Source organism: Bufo gargarizans, chromosome 7 (genome assembly GCF_014858855.1).
Source record: "Bufo gargarizans isolate SCDJY-AF-19 chromosome 7, ASM1485885v1, whole genome shotgun sequence".
NCBI lineage: Eukaryota > Metazoa > Chordata > Amphibia > Anura > Bufonidae > Bufo > Bufo gargarizans.
This window is the reverse complement of record NC_058086.1, coordinates 18416549-18435595: the sequence shown is the minus strand read 5'-3', so window position 1 is coordinate 18435595 and position 19047 is coordinate 18416549. Positions and strand designations below refer to the sequence as shown.

The 19047-nt window shown below is 43.5% G+C and overlaps 1 protein-coding gene across 1 annotated transcript in view; it reads left to right on the top strand.

The window, feature by feature from the left end:
* The first annotated feature begins 5818 nt into the window (after nucleotides 1-5818).
* Nucleotides 5819-19047, top strand: part of RFT1 (RFT1 homolog) — a 38421-nt gene continuing 25192 nt past the window's right edge. Inside the window, exons 1-5 of the mRNA XM_044301432.1 lie at nucleotides 5819-5960; nucleotides 7094-7179; nucleotides 7495-7611; nucleotides 9424-9613; nucleotides 10036-10137. Coding sequence (XP_044157367.1) covers nucleotides 5895-5960; nucleotides 7094-7179; nucleotides 7495-7611; nucleotides 9424-9613; nucleotides 10036-10137 — 561 coding nt within the window. The 5' untranslated portion in view covers nucleotides 5819-5894. The remainder of the gene's footprint in view (nucleotides 5961-7093; nucleotides 7180-7494; nucleotides 7612-9423; nucleotides 9614-10035; nucleotides 10138-19047) is intronic.

The following is a 19047-nucleotide window of genomic DNA, read 5'->3' as shown; positions in this document are numbered from 1 at the left end:
ATTCCATTTTTTTATGGACCGGGAATACTGGCAGTAAAAAAATAGGAAATCCTATTTTGTCCATTTTATGGCCCAAAAGCCTCCTTACAAGTAAAAAAAGGTCCATTTTTAAGGAAGGTGGATGTGAAAAATGGACCTTTAACTGCTGTTAATGGTAGTTTTTTCTTCAGTGCCGTGTGAATAACGCCTCAGAGCTGCGTGCATCTTTTATACATAAAGCGGTGCTGTACATGATGCACACATGCAGGTCTGGTCACCCAAACTGCACATACATCTTTGTTGTACAGATGTTTTACACACACAGCTCTGCTGCATGTACATTAAACATACAGACTATGCACTATTCCTGTACACACACAGCACTGCTGCATGCATGTTTTACAGCACACACATTACACACACAGCTCTGCTGTTATACTGACAGCTCTACGGCACACACGTTACACACACAGCTCTGCTGTTATACTGACAGCTCTACAGCACACACATTACACACACAGCTCTGCTGTTAATGACAGTTCTATAGCACACACATTACACACACAGCTCTGCTGTTATACTGACAGTTCTATAGCACACACATTACACACACAGCTCTGCTGTTATACTGACAGCTCTATAGCACACACATTACACACACAGCTCTGCTGTTATACTGACAGCTCTACAGCACACACATTACACACACAGCTCTGCTGTTATACTGACAGCTCTGCAGCACACACATTACACACACAGCTCTGCTGTTATACTGACAGCTCTATAGCACACACATTACACACACAGCTCTGCTGTTATACTGACAGCTCTACAGCACACACATTACACACACAGCTCTGCTGTTATACTGACAGTTCTATAGCATACACATTACACACACAGCTCTGCTGTTATACTGACAGTTCTATAGCACACACATTACACACACAGCTCTGCTGTTATACTGACAGCTCTATAGCACACACATTACACACACAGCTCTGCTGTTATACTGACAGCTCTGCAGCACACACATTACACACACAGCTCTGCTGTTATACTGACAGCTCTGCAGCACACACATTACACACACAGCTCTGCTGTTATACTGACAGCTCTATAGCACACACATTACACACACAGCTCTGCTGTTACTGACAGCTCTGCAGCACACACATTACACACACAGCTCTGCTGTTATACTGACAGCTCTACGGCACACACGTTACACACACAGCTCTGCTGTTATACTGACAGCTCTACAGCACACACATTACACACACAGCTCTGCTGTTAATGACAGTTCTATAGCACACACATTACACACACAGCTCTGCTGTTATACTGACAGTTCTATAGCACACACATTACACACACAGCTCTGCTGTTATACTGACAGCTCTATAGCACACACATTACACACACAGCTCTGCTGTTATACTGACAGCTCTACAGCACACACATTACACACACAGCTCTGCTGTTATACTGACAGCTCTGCAGCACACACATTACACACACAGCTCTGCTGTTATACTGACAGCTCTATAGCACACACATTACACACACAGCTCTGCTGTTATACTGACAGCTCTACAGCACACACATTACACACACAGCTCTGCTGTTATACTGACAGTTCTATAGCATACACATTACACACACAGCTCTGCTGTTATACTGACAGTTCTATAGCACACACATTACACACACAGCTCTGCTGTTATACTGACAGCTCTATAGCACACACATTACACACACAGCTCTGCTGTTATACTGACAGCTCTGCAGCACACACATTACACACACAGCTCTGCTGTTATACTGACAGCTCTGCAGCACACACATTACACACACAGCTCTGCTGTTATACTGACAGCTCTGCAGCACACACATTACACACACAGCTCTGCTGTTATACTGACAGTTCTATAGCACACACATTACACACACAGCTCTGCTGTTATACTGACAGCTCTATAGCACACACATTACACACACAGCTCTGCTGTTACTGACAGCTCTGCAGCACACACATTACACACACAGCTCTGCTGTTATACTGACAGCTCTGCAGCACACACATTACACACACAGCTCTGCTGTTATACTGACAGCTCTATAGCACACACATTACACACACAGCTCTGCTGTTATACTGACAGTTCTATAGCACACACATTACACACACAGCTCTGCTGTTACTGACAGTTCTATAGCACACACATTACACACACAGCCCTGCTGTTATACTGACAGTTCTATAGCATACACATTACACACACAGCTCTGCTGTTATACTGACAGTTCTATAGCACACACATTACACACACAGCTCTGCTGTTATACTGACAGCTCTACAGCACACACATTACACACACAGCTCTGCTGTTATACTGACAGTTCTATAGCACACACATTACACACACACCGCTCTGCTGTTATACTGACAGCTCTGCAGCACACACATTACACACACAGCTCTGCTGTTATACTGACAGTTCTATAGCACACACATTACACACACAGCTCTGCTGTTACTGACAGCTCTGCAGCACACACATTACACACAGCTCTGCTGTTATACTGACAGTTCTACAGCACACACATTACACACACAGCTCTGCTGTTATACTGACAGCTCTACAGCACACACATTACACACACAGCTCTGCTGTTATACTGACAGTTCTATAGCACACACATTACACACACAGCTCTGCTGTTATACTGACAGCTCTGCAGCACACACATTACACACACAGCTCTGCTGTTACTGACAGCTCTGCAGCACACACATTACACACACAGCTCTGCTGTTATACTGACAGTTCTATAGCACACACATTACACACACAGCTCTGCTGTTATACTGACAGCTCTGCAGCACACACATTACACACACAGCTCTGCTGTTATACTGACAGCTCTATAGCACACACATTACACACACAGCTCTGCTGTTATACTGACAGCTCTGCAGCACACACATTACACACACAGCTCTGCTGTTATACTGACAGCTCTATAGCACACACATTACACACACAGCTCTGCTGTTATACTGACAGTTCTATAGCACACACATTACACACACAGCTCTGCTGTTACTGACAGCTCTGCAGCACACACATTACACACAGCTCTGCTGTTATACTGACAGTTCTATAGCACACACATTACACACACAGCTCTGCTGTTATACTGACAGCTCTGCAGCACACACATTACACACACAGCTCTGCTGTTATACTGACAGCTCTGCAGCACACACATTACACACACAGCTCTGCTGTTATACTGACAGTTCTATAGCACACACATTACACACACAGCTCTGCTGTTATACTGACAGCTCTGCAGCACACACATTACACACACAGCTCTGCTGTTATACTGACAGCTCTACAGCACACACATTACACACACAGCTCTGCTGTTATACTGACAGCTCTATAGCACACACATTACACACACAGCTCTGCTGTTATACTGACAGCTCTGCAGCACACACATTACACACACAGCTCTGCTGTTATACTGACAGTTCTATAGCATACACATTACACACACAGCTCTGCTGTTATACTGACAGCTCTATAGCACACACATTACACACACAGCTCTGCTGTTATACTGACAGCTCTGCAGCACACACATTACACACACAGCTCTGCTGTTATACTGACAGCTCTGCAGCACACACATTACACACACAGCTCTGCTGTTATACTGACAGCTCTGCAGCACACACATTACACACACAGCTCTGCTGTTAATGACAGTTCTATAGCACACACATTACACACACAGCTCTGCTGTTATACTGACAGTTCTATAGCACACACATTACACACACAGCTCTGCTGTTATACTGACAGCTCTATAGCACACACATTACACACACAGCTCTGCTGTTATACTGACAGCTCTACAGCACACACATTACACACACAGCTCTGCTGTTATACTGACAGCTCTGCAGCACACACATTACACACACAGCTCTGCTGTTATACTGACAGTTCTATAGCGCACACATTACACACACAGCTCTGCTGTTATACTGACAGTTCTATAGCACACACATTACACACACAGCTCTGCTGTTATACTGACAGCTCTATATGACACATTACACACACAGCTCTGCTGTTATACTGACAGCTCTATAGCACACACATTACACACACAGCTCTGCTGTTATACTGACAGCTCTACAGCACACACATTACACACACAGCTCTGCTGTTATACTGACAGCTCTATAGCACACACATTACACACACAGCTCTGCTGTTATACTGACAGTTCTATAGCACACACATTACACACACAGCTCTGCTGTTATACTGACAGCTCTATAGCACACACATTACACACACAGCTCTGCTGTTAATGACAGTTCTATAGCACACACATTACACACACAGCTCTGCTGTTATACTGACAGTTCTATAGCACACACATTACACACACAGCTCTGCTGTTATACTGACAGCTCTATAGCACACACATTACACACACAGCTCTGCTGTTATACTGACAGCTCTACAGCACACACATTACACACACAGCTCTGCTGTTATACTGACAGCTCTGCAGCACACACATTACACACACAGCTCTGCTGTTATTCTGACAGCTCTATAGCACACACATTACACACACAGCTCTGCTGTTATACTGACAGTTCTATAGCACACACATTACACACACAGCTCTGCTGTTATACTGACAGTTCTATAGCACACACATTACACACACAGCTCTGCTGTTATACTGACAGCTCTACAGCACACACATTACACACACAGCTCTGCTGTTATACTGACAGCTCTGCAGCACACACATTACACACACAGCTCTGCTGTTATACTGACAGCTCTATAGCACACACATTACACACACAGCTCTGCTGTTATACTGACAGCTCTACAGCACACACATTACACACACAGCTCTGCTGTTATACTGACAGCTCTGCAGCACACACATTACACACACAGCTCTGCTGTTATACTGACAGTTCTATAGCACACACATTACACACACAGCTCTGCTGTTATACTGACAGTTCTATAGCACACACATTACACACACAGCTCTGCTGTTATACTGACAGCTCTATATGACACATTACACACACAGCTCTGCTGTTATACTGACAGCTCTATAGCACACACATTACACACACAGCTCTGCTGTTATACTGACAGCTCTACAGCACACACATTACACACACAGCTCTGCTGTTATACTGACAGTTCTATAGCACACACATTACACACACAGCTCTGCTGTTATTCTGACAGCTCTATAGCACACACATTACACACACAGCTCTGCTGTTATACTGACAGTTCTATAGCACACACATTACACACACAGCTCTGCTGTTATACTGACAGCTCTGCAGCACACACATTACACACACAGCTCTGCTGTTATACTGACAGTTCTATAGCACACACATTACACACACAGCTCTGCTGTTATACTGACAGCTCTATAGCACACACATTACACACACAGCTCTGCTGTTATTCTGACAGCTCTATAGCACACACATTACACACACAGCTCTGCTGTTATACTGACAGTTCTATAGCACACACATTACACACACAGCTCTGCTGTTATACTGACAGCTCTGCAGCACACACATTACACACACAGCTCTGCTGTTATACTGACAGTTCTATAGCACACACATTACACACACAGCTCTGCTGCACAGTAACTACACGACACGTAATCACAGGAGCACCATACACACATCCGCGCAGCCTGACTCCTCCCACACACGTGACTGATCACATGGTGATGACATCACCAAAGGTCCTTTACCGGGCAGGATTCATTCAGGGTCTAGATCAGCTGATCGCCGCCCTCCTTGTATAGTTGACAGCAGGATGGCAGCTCAGCGCGATGTCCTCAAGGACACCACCAAGCTGGCATCTTCTACCATGGTCCTGCAGGTACAGTGTGGTGGTGGCCCCCTCTGCTCACCTCCAGGAAATCCCTTCTGTATTTTGTAACGTCCTGTGTAGGAAGAGTCAGTATTGATGAGCTCCATCTCAGGTGACGATCAGACACCAGGACCTGGCCAGTGGGTGCGGCTGCTGTCAATAAAAGGGGCCAGAAGTGGTGTTCAGGGGCCACAGGACTGCACCCTCCTGACAACTTTATCTGCAAGGTGTCAATACTGCAGGACAAGCACCTCTGTTCTAATATCTGAGCAAGGAGCACCTGTGTATTATATTACAAGCACCAACTGGACGCCTGTGGGTCTCTGTTATTGAACTACAACTCCCAGCATGCCATGACACCTGTGGGAGTTGTAGTTTTCCAACAACTGGAGCACCACACAGAACATTGATCTAGAGCCAGGGTTATTAGCCTGGGAACTGGTGGGCTTACCTGCCATATCTCCAGGCTTTGTTTTCACACTGTCAAACCTGCACATAAGTGACTACAGATGACACTGGGTGGCTTCTGTCACCGATAGGTGCCCCTTAGTGACTCCAGCATAACGGAAATGGGACAGATCTGTTATGCAGGCCATAGACTTCTGTTATGACGTAATGAATAACTGAATCCATAACGCAATTCAGCACATACCCCAACCTGAACACGAACTTCAAAATATGAAGTTTGCTCAACCCTAATGTGTGTGTGTGTGTATGTATGTGTATATATATGCTGTATATATAATTTTTCTTCTTTTTTTTTATTTTAATTTTTTTACTTGACTCATAATTGGTCAAAAATAAAAAGAAGCTATACTCTTCCTCACTGATCTCTACTTCATGGTCCCGGCCGTTACTGGCCATATCAGCGTCCTGCCTCCGCCAGTGATTGGCTGACTGGGCCCTTCCTGGCATTTCCTGTGTGATGAGCCTAGGCAGCAACCTGGGATTGGTGAGAGTGAGTAAGGCTTCTTTTCATTTTTTTGAACCCCCTATATAATAAATACGATACTGCTGGATAACCTCTGCAAGCAGAACTCCCAGTCTGTTGGTTGATCTGTACTTTAGATAGAGCCAGCACTTTATATATATCTGGTCCCTCAGAGTTTATTACCACCCTTTATATGTTCTGGTTTATACAGGTCGTCTTCCGTGTCCTGACGTTTGCTCTTAACGCCTTCACGCTGCGCTACGTCTCGAAGGAGATCATTGGTATTGTAAACGTCCGGTAAGTTTCCTTACAGTCACCATTGTGACGTGATGTTCTAGACCAGGCATGGCCAACCTGCGGCTCTCCAGCTGTTGTAAAACTACAACTCCCATCATGCCCTACTGTAGACTGATAGCTGTAGGTAGTTTGGGCATGCTGGGAGTTGTAGTTTTGCCACAGCTGGAGAGCCTCAGGTTGGCCATCCCTGTTCTAGACCCACTGGTCACATTAGTCACTTACACAGGGATGTGACGGGCTGCTGTATGGTGACTGAGATGTCACAGCTCTCTATATGAAATGTTTCGTATATACTGATCTCCGCTTTCTTTCCAGCCTGACCCTCCTTTACACCACCATAGTGTTCCTGGCCCGAGAAGCTTTCCGAAAAGCATGCCTGAGCCATTCTGCACAGCAAAGCTGGAGACACACCATTCACCTCACCTGGCTGGCGTAAGTATTACTGACGGAAGGGATCAGGAGACTTCTACTGTCTTGTAGAGACATTTGTTTTACACATGGCCCCCTCTGCCATCAGATGCGCCGCAATTATTAAGAGTACTCGCCTCTTACCTGTGGTGCATGTGTGCAGGTCTGTGCCCCAGAACTAAAATGTATACCAGCAAGCGCACTCGGCTATTGTCAGAAATCCCAAAGAAGCAAATGGAGAGCAAGCTGTGCAAGCACGGCCGCCTCTGTTAAGGCTACTTTCACACTTGCGGCAGTGTGATCCGGCGGGCAGTTCCGTAGTCGGAACTGGCCGCCGGATCCGCCGATCTGCTGCCGACTGAAAGCATTTGTGAGACGGATCCGGATGCGGATCCGTCTCACAAATGCATTGCAAGGACGGATCCGTCTTTCCGCTTGTCATGCGGACCGACGGATCCGTCTTGTACATTTTTCTAATTTTTTACCGATCAGCGCATGCCGGAACGACGGATCCGGCATTCCGGTATTCTGAATGCCGGATCCGGCGCTAATACATTCCTATGGGAAAAAATGTCGGATCCGGTGTTCAGGCATGTCTTCAGTTTTTTTCGCCGGAGAGAAAACCGTAGCATGCCCCTGTGACGGAACTCTATGCCGGAAAAGAAAAACGCTAGTGTGAAAGTACCCTTACCACTATGGGACTGCCGGATATAGGCAAGCGAGCTTGATGGCTATATTCAGAAGTCTCAAGCAGTGAATGGAGAGGACACTGCACATGCGCTGTCTGTTCTCCTTCACTTCTGGAGATCGGAGAGGGACCCGCACTTATAACATTTGTGGCAAATCCTATCGATATGGGATTGGAATACCCCTTTAAAAAACCCGAAAAGTCACAACATTTTGTGCAAATGGTGTGGTCACCAAACTTTGTGACTTTTTGACACTTTCTGAAACTTTTTGAAGTTTCCTGCTGTAAAGGGGTTGATAAATGTTCCCTGAGAGTGGATGTCTGGTGCCCATTGCTTGAATAATAATTCCCTAATCCCTGTAGCACCTCAGGATATATGCTGGTTTTAGAAAAATATTGTATACTGCCAGATTTACGGGGAAGCAGTAAGTAAAGCTCCTGCTTTAGTCAGTTTCTTGTCCGTAAGGTGGTCTATTGGGTCATTATGAGCTGGTGTCCTCATGTAAGGGGTCACTGATTTTCCTCGCTAGAGGCAAGAGTGACATCCAGAGCAAAATGTATGCACTAAACCTAATCGATTGGCTGATGAGATTAATTATAATGATCATTTCCTCTGTTGTTTCCTTACCAATAACTATTAATTGGGGGGGGGGGGGGGGGGACCTATACAGTGGGATAAGTTGTCCAAAATAGAAAACTCCAGTGCCATGAATAAGTACCATTTGCACAGCCAATAGTGCGGAGAACATATGCCAGTTTTCACCAGCTGAGAGCAGATGTTAAAGGGTTTGCCTGTGTGCGGTCCCGGCCACCGGAAAGGCCAGTGCTTTTTTCTACAGTGTGCAAGCACGTCCACCGCTGCTGAACCTCAGGGTGGTCGTAAACCCCTGGATATGAGCAGTGTATAATGTGATGGAAAAATTAATGAAGCCAGCAAAGGAGGCGACATGGACAATCACAATACATTAGTAAGTGCCTTGTATTAACTTTCTGTACATGATAAATGCCATTTCTGAAGTGAGACAACCCCTTTGATTACCAAGACACCATTAAGAGTCCCATAGACAATTAGAAATAACTTGTGGTCTGTATACGGTGTGATAGAATTTTACTGCAGAGAAGAATGTCATGTTCTCATGTGTTTGCAGAGTACCCCTAGGCATCTGCTGGTCTTTAGTATTAGGATGGATATGGCTGAATATATTGGAAGTTCCAGACCCAGCAGTCATCCCACATTATGGCCCTGGAGTTCTGGCATTTGGATTTTCTGCCGTTATTGAGCTCATAGCCGAACCATTCTGGGTCCTTGCACAAGCTCATCTCTTTGTCAGGCTAAAGGTATGTACATCCCCTCTAATACCTCTCTGTGGATCTGTGTAAAAGTAATACATGGCGGACTGTGGTGGTTTAGAACATGCATGATAGACTGCTGACTGACAAAATCCGCTCTGCTACATATGTCACTGTCATCACATGGCTTCTCCTGCATAGCCCTATGACATTATAGGGGCAATTTACACCAACTTTCTATAGTAAATAAAAAGGAAAATGACCATAAGTCTTATTTAATATCAGTCAGTCGTTAATATTGTTTGAAGGATTATGTCTAGTATTATAAAATGGCAATTTAGCTGTGGTGTGTGTCCCCAGTAGTCAGGAGACCACTCGGTTTTCCTTACTCCACTATTTCTTTAGTACATACCTATCTGTCGTGGGTACATCCTAGGACGGTATATTGATTGTTATGACATGTCTTTTAGGTGATTGCTGAGAGTCTGGCAATAATTGTCCGTTGTTCTGTCACAGTCATTCTGGTGCTTATCTGGCCTCACTGGGGCCTCCTCATCTTTTCCTTCGCCCAGGTAAGTTATCTTTATGACATGCAAGTACAGTTTTATCTTGCAGATTTAAAAATGACATGCTTTTAGGGAATAAGTGATAGCGATGTCTTTTAGATGGAAGGTTATTGATGCACATTAAAGGGGTTTTCCGGGTGTTTAATACTGATGACCTATCTTCAGGATAAGTCATCTATATGAGATCGGCAGGGGTCCGACTCCTAGGACCACCTCCAATCTTCTGATTGAAGGGACTGCAGCACTCATGCAAGCAGTATGTCCTCCATGCTTGCCCATTCACTTGAAAGGGAGAGAGAAACTAATTACATTGTGCCACTTCTGTAATCTAGATGCCATTCAGGTAAACATTGAAGGGGTTAGGGAACGTAGCACTTGCACCAGAGGTGCGACCCCTTCAAACAGTTGATCAGCAGGTGTGCCGGGAGTTGGACCCCAGACGATATGTTATCAATTATCTATCCTGCGGATATAATGCCATTGCACAACCCCTTTAAAGGGGTTATCCCATGACTAATGTAAAAAATAAAATCAGACATCATATAGGACATGACAGACTCTTTCTAAAGCTAGAACCAGCCCTGTACCTCACATGGGTCCAGAGATCTCTCCATTCATTGCTCTGCTAGATTAATATCAAGCTGGCAGGGGCTTCCGATTCTGGCGCCAGCATGAACGGCGGCATGTGCTAGGAGCTCCGTCCCCCGTAGCACCACAGGCGTTATTCTCCCTGCAAACTGACTGCCCAAATACCACCAGCAGTCGGGACAATTTGTAAAGCAACCAAGGCATCGGTATATGGACCGGTATATAATATCTATTGGACGCAAATCCAAAAAGAATCCTGCAAAGCCCAGCAGGGTGTCGCTAGAAAACCGCATGGCAGCCCAAACGGAGGAAGATGGAGATTCACGACTCCTGTCCACTTCAGAACCAGAAAATCCTACCCCGGAGGGGAAGAAAGACAGGATGGATATAGCTTACAGGCACTTAGCCATGGAAGTCGCAGCTCGTATATTACCAGACCTCCAGGAAGCCCTTTCTTCGACCGTGACACAGTCGTTCGCGACGCTGCAGTCGGAGGTGGCGCAACACACCACTAGGCTAGAGGAGCTAGAGAATAGAATGCAAGCGGCAGAAGCTGAAAATGAGACCATCCAAGCCCATCTCACTAAAGCCGTGGCTGAAAACACAAGACTTTGGGGTAAAATTGACGATCTCGAGAACTGCTCAAGGCGAAGTAATCTCCGCATTGTCGGCCTCCCGGGGAATATTCCAGTTAAAGATCTCATCTTCATCTGCGAATCTGAAATACCAGAGGCGGTTGGACTCTCGACCCACTGTAAGGTAGAACGAGCGCATAGAGTGGGCCAGGGCACACCGCTGCCAATCACTAATGGGCAAAATAAACCTCCATTTCCAACCCGAGGCAACAGACCGCATCAGGTAATCGTAAAATACCTAGATTATTCAGATAAAGCGGCCTTACTGCGAGCCTACAAGCAGGGAGGTGGACTGGCAACAGTGAGACACCACAAAATCGTAATATTTGGTGACTTTTCCGCTGAAGTAAACCGGCGCAGGCGAGCCTACGTCCCTATTTGCTCCACACTATTTAAAAGGCCAGTTCGCTTCTCATTGCTATTTCCCGCCATCCTGAAGATTTTCCACATCAACCTTCAGTGATCCGGAAGAAGCATCCCGTGCGCTGTGCCACCCCGTCAGTGATCCAAGCAACTCTCAGCCCTTACCTTCACTGAAGATTCCTCCACATCTCGCCCATCACCGCAACAACTAAGAAGCGGCAGAGTGAATAGAAGTATGGGGCAAAAAACGTCTACACAAAATCAAGGAGTACGCACTCCCGATCTCCAGGAAGCAGGTTGACTGTACACCAACGGGTCCACGAGGGAGATGGGTATCCAATTTCAAAGTTATTTGCTGCACAGCTATTTTGGCCTATGGCTAATATGTTAAGAAAAGGTTGTGAAGTGTATGCGTTATGTCCTGCGCCTTACACTAGCATATGTTCAGGGTTTTCTTTTATCATTGTTCTGTTACCTTTTTATGATATGAGGTTCTGTGGGAGCTACTTACTTACAGGGGATATTTAGATGATTTAATCTGGACATATATGATTTAAAGGGTCTGTAGAAATTGTTCTACTTCAAAGGGTTGCAGGGAAAAGTTCTAACCCTAGCAACACACTAGAGTTAAAGTTTAAAGTTAGGGGGAGGGGGAAGGACAGGGGCTCTTGTCGCTATGGTAAAGAGGTTTAACTTGTCACATCAAAAAATGACTAACCCCTTAAAAGTGATATCCTGAAATATAAAGGGTCTAAGATCCCCGAATAAACGTATGATGGTCCTAAGGAACCTTAGGCGATTGAAGGCTAATATTGCCCTCCTACAGGAGACGAATCTACCATACAATGACTTTGTGCAAATGAAACGCCTCTGGGTTGGAGAAGTCTCAGAAACAGTGGGGAAAACAGCGTGAGTACTCACACTGTTCCAACGGGGTCTCCCTTACTCAGTATTATCACATAGTCATGATGACGGGGGAAGGATCTCGCACTTGCATCTCTCATCGCCAAATAGTGATATCAGTATTTATAACATCTGTGGACCAAATGAGTCAAATGCGGGCTTCTTCACCACGCTTGGACAACGTATATCTCGAGACCCTCTTGACTTGAGAATTGTAGGTGGGGATCTAAATGCAGAGGACAGAAGGAGAGAAGATAAGAGGGAGGACAAATATGGCCCTACAGACATGAGACTGCCCCATCTCATTAGGGATGCGGATTTAATTGACTCATGGAGGGTGTTTAACCCTGAGGATAGAGAATTTACGCATTTCTCCCATGCACATCGTTTATGGTCACGTATGGATTATATTCTAACCAGTAGAGGGAGTTTAGGGTGCCTTTTAGAGACCAAGATCGAGGATATATTTATCTCGGATCATTCACCAGTTTCAATCTTATTGCGAACATATCTGCCAAAAGGTAAAGATTTAATTCGGAGATTTCCCTCCAACTTGACCAACGATGAGGATTTTCGAGACCTCCTACGTAGCTGGTGGTTAGAATACAAAAATGATAACGATGGGATAGCAGATCCTCACTTACTATGGGATGCGGGAAAGGCAGTACTCCGGGGAAGAATAATTGCCCACATGTACAATAAGAAACGCACGGCCAAACTCAAAGTTATTCAACTGAGTGATAATCTGAGAACTGTTTATACGGTTTCTCAGAATAATCCATCCTCCCACTTGCAGAAAAAATGGCAACAGGCTAAGGGGGAATATGAGCAATGGCTTCAAAGATGGGAAAACCTGACTCAATCAAGGTGGGAAGCACATCTATTCAGATATGGGAATAAAGCGGGAAGCCTACTGGCTAGGTTAGCTAGGTCACAGAGACCCTCAAATAATATACTGACCCTTAGAGACGACTGTGGAAGGCTCTCACCCAAAAGAAATAAATAAGATCCTGCAGTAATTCTATGATATAAGTTATAAAGTGCCACAGTGCGATCATCAGAAAGTATGGAAAAGTGGTTGGGGGATATATCATTACCGAATATATCAGAAGTAGAAAGAGACGCACTCAATGCCCCAGTTACCGTGGAGGAAGTTGCTAAGGCCATCAAAAATCTAACTTTTGGTAAAGCTCCTGGACCTGATGGATATACAGGAGAATTTTTCTGCATAGTGTCCCAGGAAATCGCGCCAATACTCTCCCAAATATATACAGGATATATGCAAGGATCAGGTATACCTACTCAAACAAACATGGCACATATAAAGGTCTTTGCAAAGCCTGGCAAAGATCTAACAATAGCTTCCTCATATCGTCCGATTTCACTGATCTATGTAGATTAAAAAATAGCTTCTAAAATATTAGCGGATAGACTGGCGCTCATTCTGCCAAAACTAATATCTCCGGCACAAGGACGGACGGCAGTAACAAATATTCGTAGGGTCCTGACGGTTTTGGATGAGGTGAAGATCTTCCTAGAATACCCCCATAGAGACCTGAAGCATTTGTTCCAACTCTTGGAAGAATTTGGTAGTGTGTCAGGATTCAAGGTTAATGTAAACAAATCTGAACTCTTGCTTTTAAGAGGCACCTCGATAAGCGATGGTAATCAGCACCTAGAGGTGCCAATACAAATAGCCTCTAAATCTTTAAAATATTTGGATATACATATTGGGAAGAGACCCGATTCCTTATACGTGTTAAACTACTTACCACTAATAAAGAAGATCCTAACAGATATAGAAAGATGGATGGACTATCCATTGTCATTGGGGGGGCAGAGCCCAACTCCTAAAAATGATCTGTATAACAAAACTCCTATACTCCATGCAGACTATCCCTCTCCTTCTCAAGCACTCTGATATCAATAAGTTAGAAACCGCTTTTAGGGATTTCTATGGGCCGAAAAAAAAAAAAAAAAAAAAAAAAAAGAATATCACTGGCTAAACTGCAACTTCCCAAGATCTTGGGAGGCTTAGGCTACTTTCACATTAGCGTTTTTCTTTTCCAGCATAGAGTTCCGTCGTCGGGGCTCTATACCGGAAAAGAACTGATCAGGTATATCCTAATGCATTCTGAATGGAGAGAAATCCGTTCAGGATGCATCAGGATGTCTTCAGTTCAGGACCGAAACGTTTTTTGGCCGGAGAAAATACCGCAGCATGCTACGGTTTTATCTCCGGCAAAAAAAAAACGAAGACTTGCCTGATTTAGTGCCGGATCTGTCCTTCCATCCTGCGCATGTGCAGACCTTTTAAAAATGAGAAAAAAATAAATACCGGATCCGTTTTGCCTGATGACACCGGAAAAACAGATCCGTTATTGCAATGCATTATTCTGACCAGGCATTTTTCAGACTGATCAGGATCCTTGTTACAATATAAAAAAATAAATAAATCAAGCTGACAGCTGAAGGGGAGGGTCTTTTCTGCTGCAGCTAAGGGGGCGTGTCTCAGCTCTCCCTATCACAGCTCAGGAGGCGTGTCTCAGCTCTCCCTATCACAGCTCAGGAGGCAGTTGAAGGATAAAACTGAGCATGTGCGGCCATCTCAGTGAGCAGGACAAGGAAATAAGCAGCAGGTGGTGTTATACAGATACATTTTATTGAATCACTCAGCGGTTATACTACATTTTTGATTACATGAAATTACAAAAGAATTCAGATCCAGGTGCTGGTTTAAAAACAGTAGAATATTTTTTTTGTGTGAAAACCCCTTTAACTTTCTCAGCTTCAGGTAATCGCTACTTGTTAGAAAGGTTTCTAACACAAAACAGCACATATACCACATCCTTGATTCAACACATTAAAGCTAATTTCAGACAAGCGTGTCCGTGTGGGAGCGCCATTTCCTGTTATGGACACTGCCCCTGTGACATGGCAGTATAATGATTTATAATGCTGTGTGTCTCTGCCCGACCTCCGCTGTAATGATCTGCACTGACGGCATTATGTGAGTATAAATCATTACCGAGGTCAGCCAGAGGCACACAGCATTATATTTCATTATGCGCTTACCGTATGTCACAGGAGCAGTATCCATAATGGGAAATCACACTCCTGCACGGTCACGCTCTTCTAAAAATACCTGAGAATACTTTCTGCAGCTGGAGAAGTAAGTAGGAGAAGGATACACTTGAATTAGGCGTTCCACAAGAATTAAAGGAAAATTGAGATGAAATTTTTAAATTTCACTTTTTTGGCAGATTTTCTATTTTAATTCATTTTTTTTCTGTAACACATCAAGGGTAAGCAGCCAAATAAAACTCAATATTTATTTCCCCGATTCTGCAGTTTACAGAAATACCCCACATGTGGTTGTAAACTGCAGTATGGCCACACGGCAGGGCGCAGGAGGAAAGGAGTGCCATATGACATTTAAAGGGAACCTGTCGCCGGGATTTTGTGTATAGAGCTGAGGACATGGGTTACTAGATGGCCGCTAGTACATCCGCAATACCCAGTCCCCATAGCTCTGTGTGCTTTTATTGTGTAAAAAAAAATAAACATTTGATACATATGCAAATTAACCTGAAATGAGTCCTGTAGGTGAGATGAGTCAGGGACAGGACTCATCTCAGGTTAATTTGCATATGTATCAAATCGTTTTTTTTACACAATAAAAGCACACAGAGCTATAGGGACTGGGTATTGCGGATGTGCTAGCGGCCATCTAGCAACCCATGTCCTCAGCTCTATGCGCAAAATCCCAGTGACAGGTTAAAGACCCCCTGATGCACCCCTAAAGTAGAAACTCCAAAAAAGTGACCCCATTTTGATAATTATAGGATAAGATGACACTTTTATTGGTATTATTTTGTGGTATATATGACTTTTGATTGCTCTATATTACCCTTTTTGTGAGGCAAGATAACCAAAAGATGGCTGCTCTGGCACAGTTTTTTTTTTTTTTTTTTTTTTTTTTTTTTTACGGTGTTCATCTGACAGGTTAGATCATGTGCTATTTTTATAGAGCAGGTTGTTATGGACACGACAATACCAAATATGTCTACTTTTAGTTTTATTTTGTTTGTTTTACATAATAAAGCATTTTTAAAATAAATCATGTTTTTGTGTCTCTATTTTTTGGGTGATTTATCTTATGTAGGGGCTCAATTTTTGCAGCATGAGGTGACTGATTGGTACTATTTTGGAGTACATACTACTTTTTGATTGTTTGGTATTACACTTTTTGTGGTGTGTTTTCTTTTTTTTTGGGAACACGGTTTTTATTTTTTATTTTTTACGGTGTTCACCAAATGGATTAGCTCATGTGATATTTTTATAGAGCAGGTTGTTACAGATGCAGCGATACCTAACATGTCTGTTTTTTAAACATGTTTTAGTGTCCTTATATTCTAAAAGCCATATCTTTTTTTTTTTTTTTTGGGGCAATTGTCTTAGGGTCTAATTTTTTGCTGGATGAGATGACTGTTTGGTATTATTTTTGGGTACATATGAATTTTTGATCACTTGGTATTACACTTTTTGTGATGAAAGGTGGCACATAATGGCTTTTTTTTAGCACAGTTTTTATAAAAAAAAATATTATTGTGTTAACCAGACGGGTTATGTCATGTGATATTTTTATAGAGCAGGTTGTTATTGATGCAGTGATACCTAAAATGTCAGTTTTTTTTTAATATATTTTGGTTTAAAACAATAAAAGCATTTTTGAAACAAAAAAATGATGTTTTTATGTATCCATTTTCTAAAAGCCATATCTTTTTTTATTCTTTGGGCGATTGTCTTAGTTAGGGCTGTGTCACACAAGCGGATGCCATGCGTGTCATCTGCAGCGTGAATGACAGCGAAGCCCTGCACTGGACAGCAGAGACACGGAGCATTAACATGACTGATAATGCCCGTGCCTCTCTGTGATCTTTTTACTACAAAATCACAATATTAAAGTTTTAGCACAGTTTTTATTAATATTATTTTTTTTTACGGTGTTGACCAGACAATGTGGATCATGTGATATTTTTATAGATCAGGTTGTTACGCACGCGGTGATACCTAATATGTCTGTTTTTTATTTTCAGTTTTTTACAATTTTATATGTCTCTCTTTTTTATGAGAAAGGGGCTTTTTTTAAATGGAAACTTTAATTATTTTTTATTGCTAAAAACACTTTTTACTTTTTTATTTTTGTCCCACTATGGGACTTCAACATTACAGGGTCTGATCACTTTTTCAATGCAGCACAATACATCTGTATTGTACAGCATTGACTAGCATAGGCCTCCGTAAATGCCAGGCCCCAAGGCTTGGGGCTGCCATGGACAACCTTCGGGTCCCCGCCACAACAGCGCGGGGACCCGATGGATGAGGAGAGGGAGCGCAAACCTCCCTTATGTCACGGTCAGCGCTGACCACAGCATATGAAGGGTTAATCCACCGGCATCAGCGTTATCATCGATGCTGGTGAATGCAGCAGGGATCCGGCTGTCAGTAACAACCAGATCCCTGCCGCTGATTGCGGCACCGCAGGTAGGGAGGGGGGCAGGACCACAGGACAAGAATGCTCGTCCTGGGCACAAAGTATCGGCCATTTAGGACGTCCTGGATCCTTAACGGGTTAATGTGGCCATACAGCTTCAATAGCTAAGGCATGTTTATTCGGACACCAGCTATTCCTTATGGAATAAAGAAGAACACGTATGTCACCGTTCCTGACATGTCTGTTTGATAAATGCTATTCTGAAACATCATTTCCTAGACCTCTGCCATTCCTCTCGTTACTTCTGGAAAGGTATGAATACATGATTACTATTCCCCTTGTCAGTGGGAAGTGCCCCTATATATTCAGATTCTGTCAGCATTGATTGGACTATTTTCAGAAGCAACAAAAAAATAAAAAGTTTCAGAATTGTTATTGTGTGGGTAGTCCAAGTACAAACATGTCAGTGAAGGTAACAGGTCCTTGTGTCATCAGAAAATGACCTATGGTTTAAATCATGTTTTTATATTAAACATATTTTATAGAACTTTTGGTGAGTTTTAAATTCACTGTAGAAACAAAGTAGTGGGCCTTGAATAAAACCATACCGAGTAACCGCGTGTCCGAAACACATTGACTAGTGTGGGGAGATGTCCTGCTGTGTGCCTTTTTTGGACTTTCTTTAAAAAAATTTAAAAATAAAACATTTATGGTTTTATTCAAGACCCGAGTTCTGGACCCACTACTTTGTTTCTACAGTGGATTTGCTTCTCCTAAGGATCCGTGCACCAAGGACTGGCAAAGATGTGAGCTGATTGCAATTATTTTTTGGGTGAGTTTTGTTTTCATTTTCCACGTTGCCATCTATATTTAAAAAATATCTAAAATCCTGCAGTTTTCGCACTGGCCGCTAGGCATGATAATATGCAG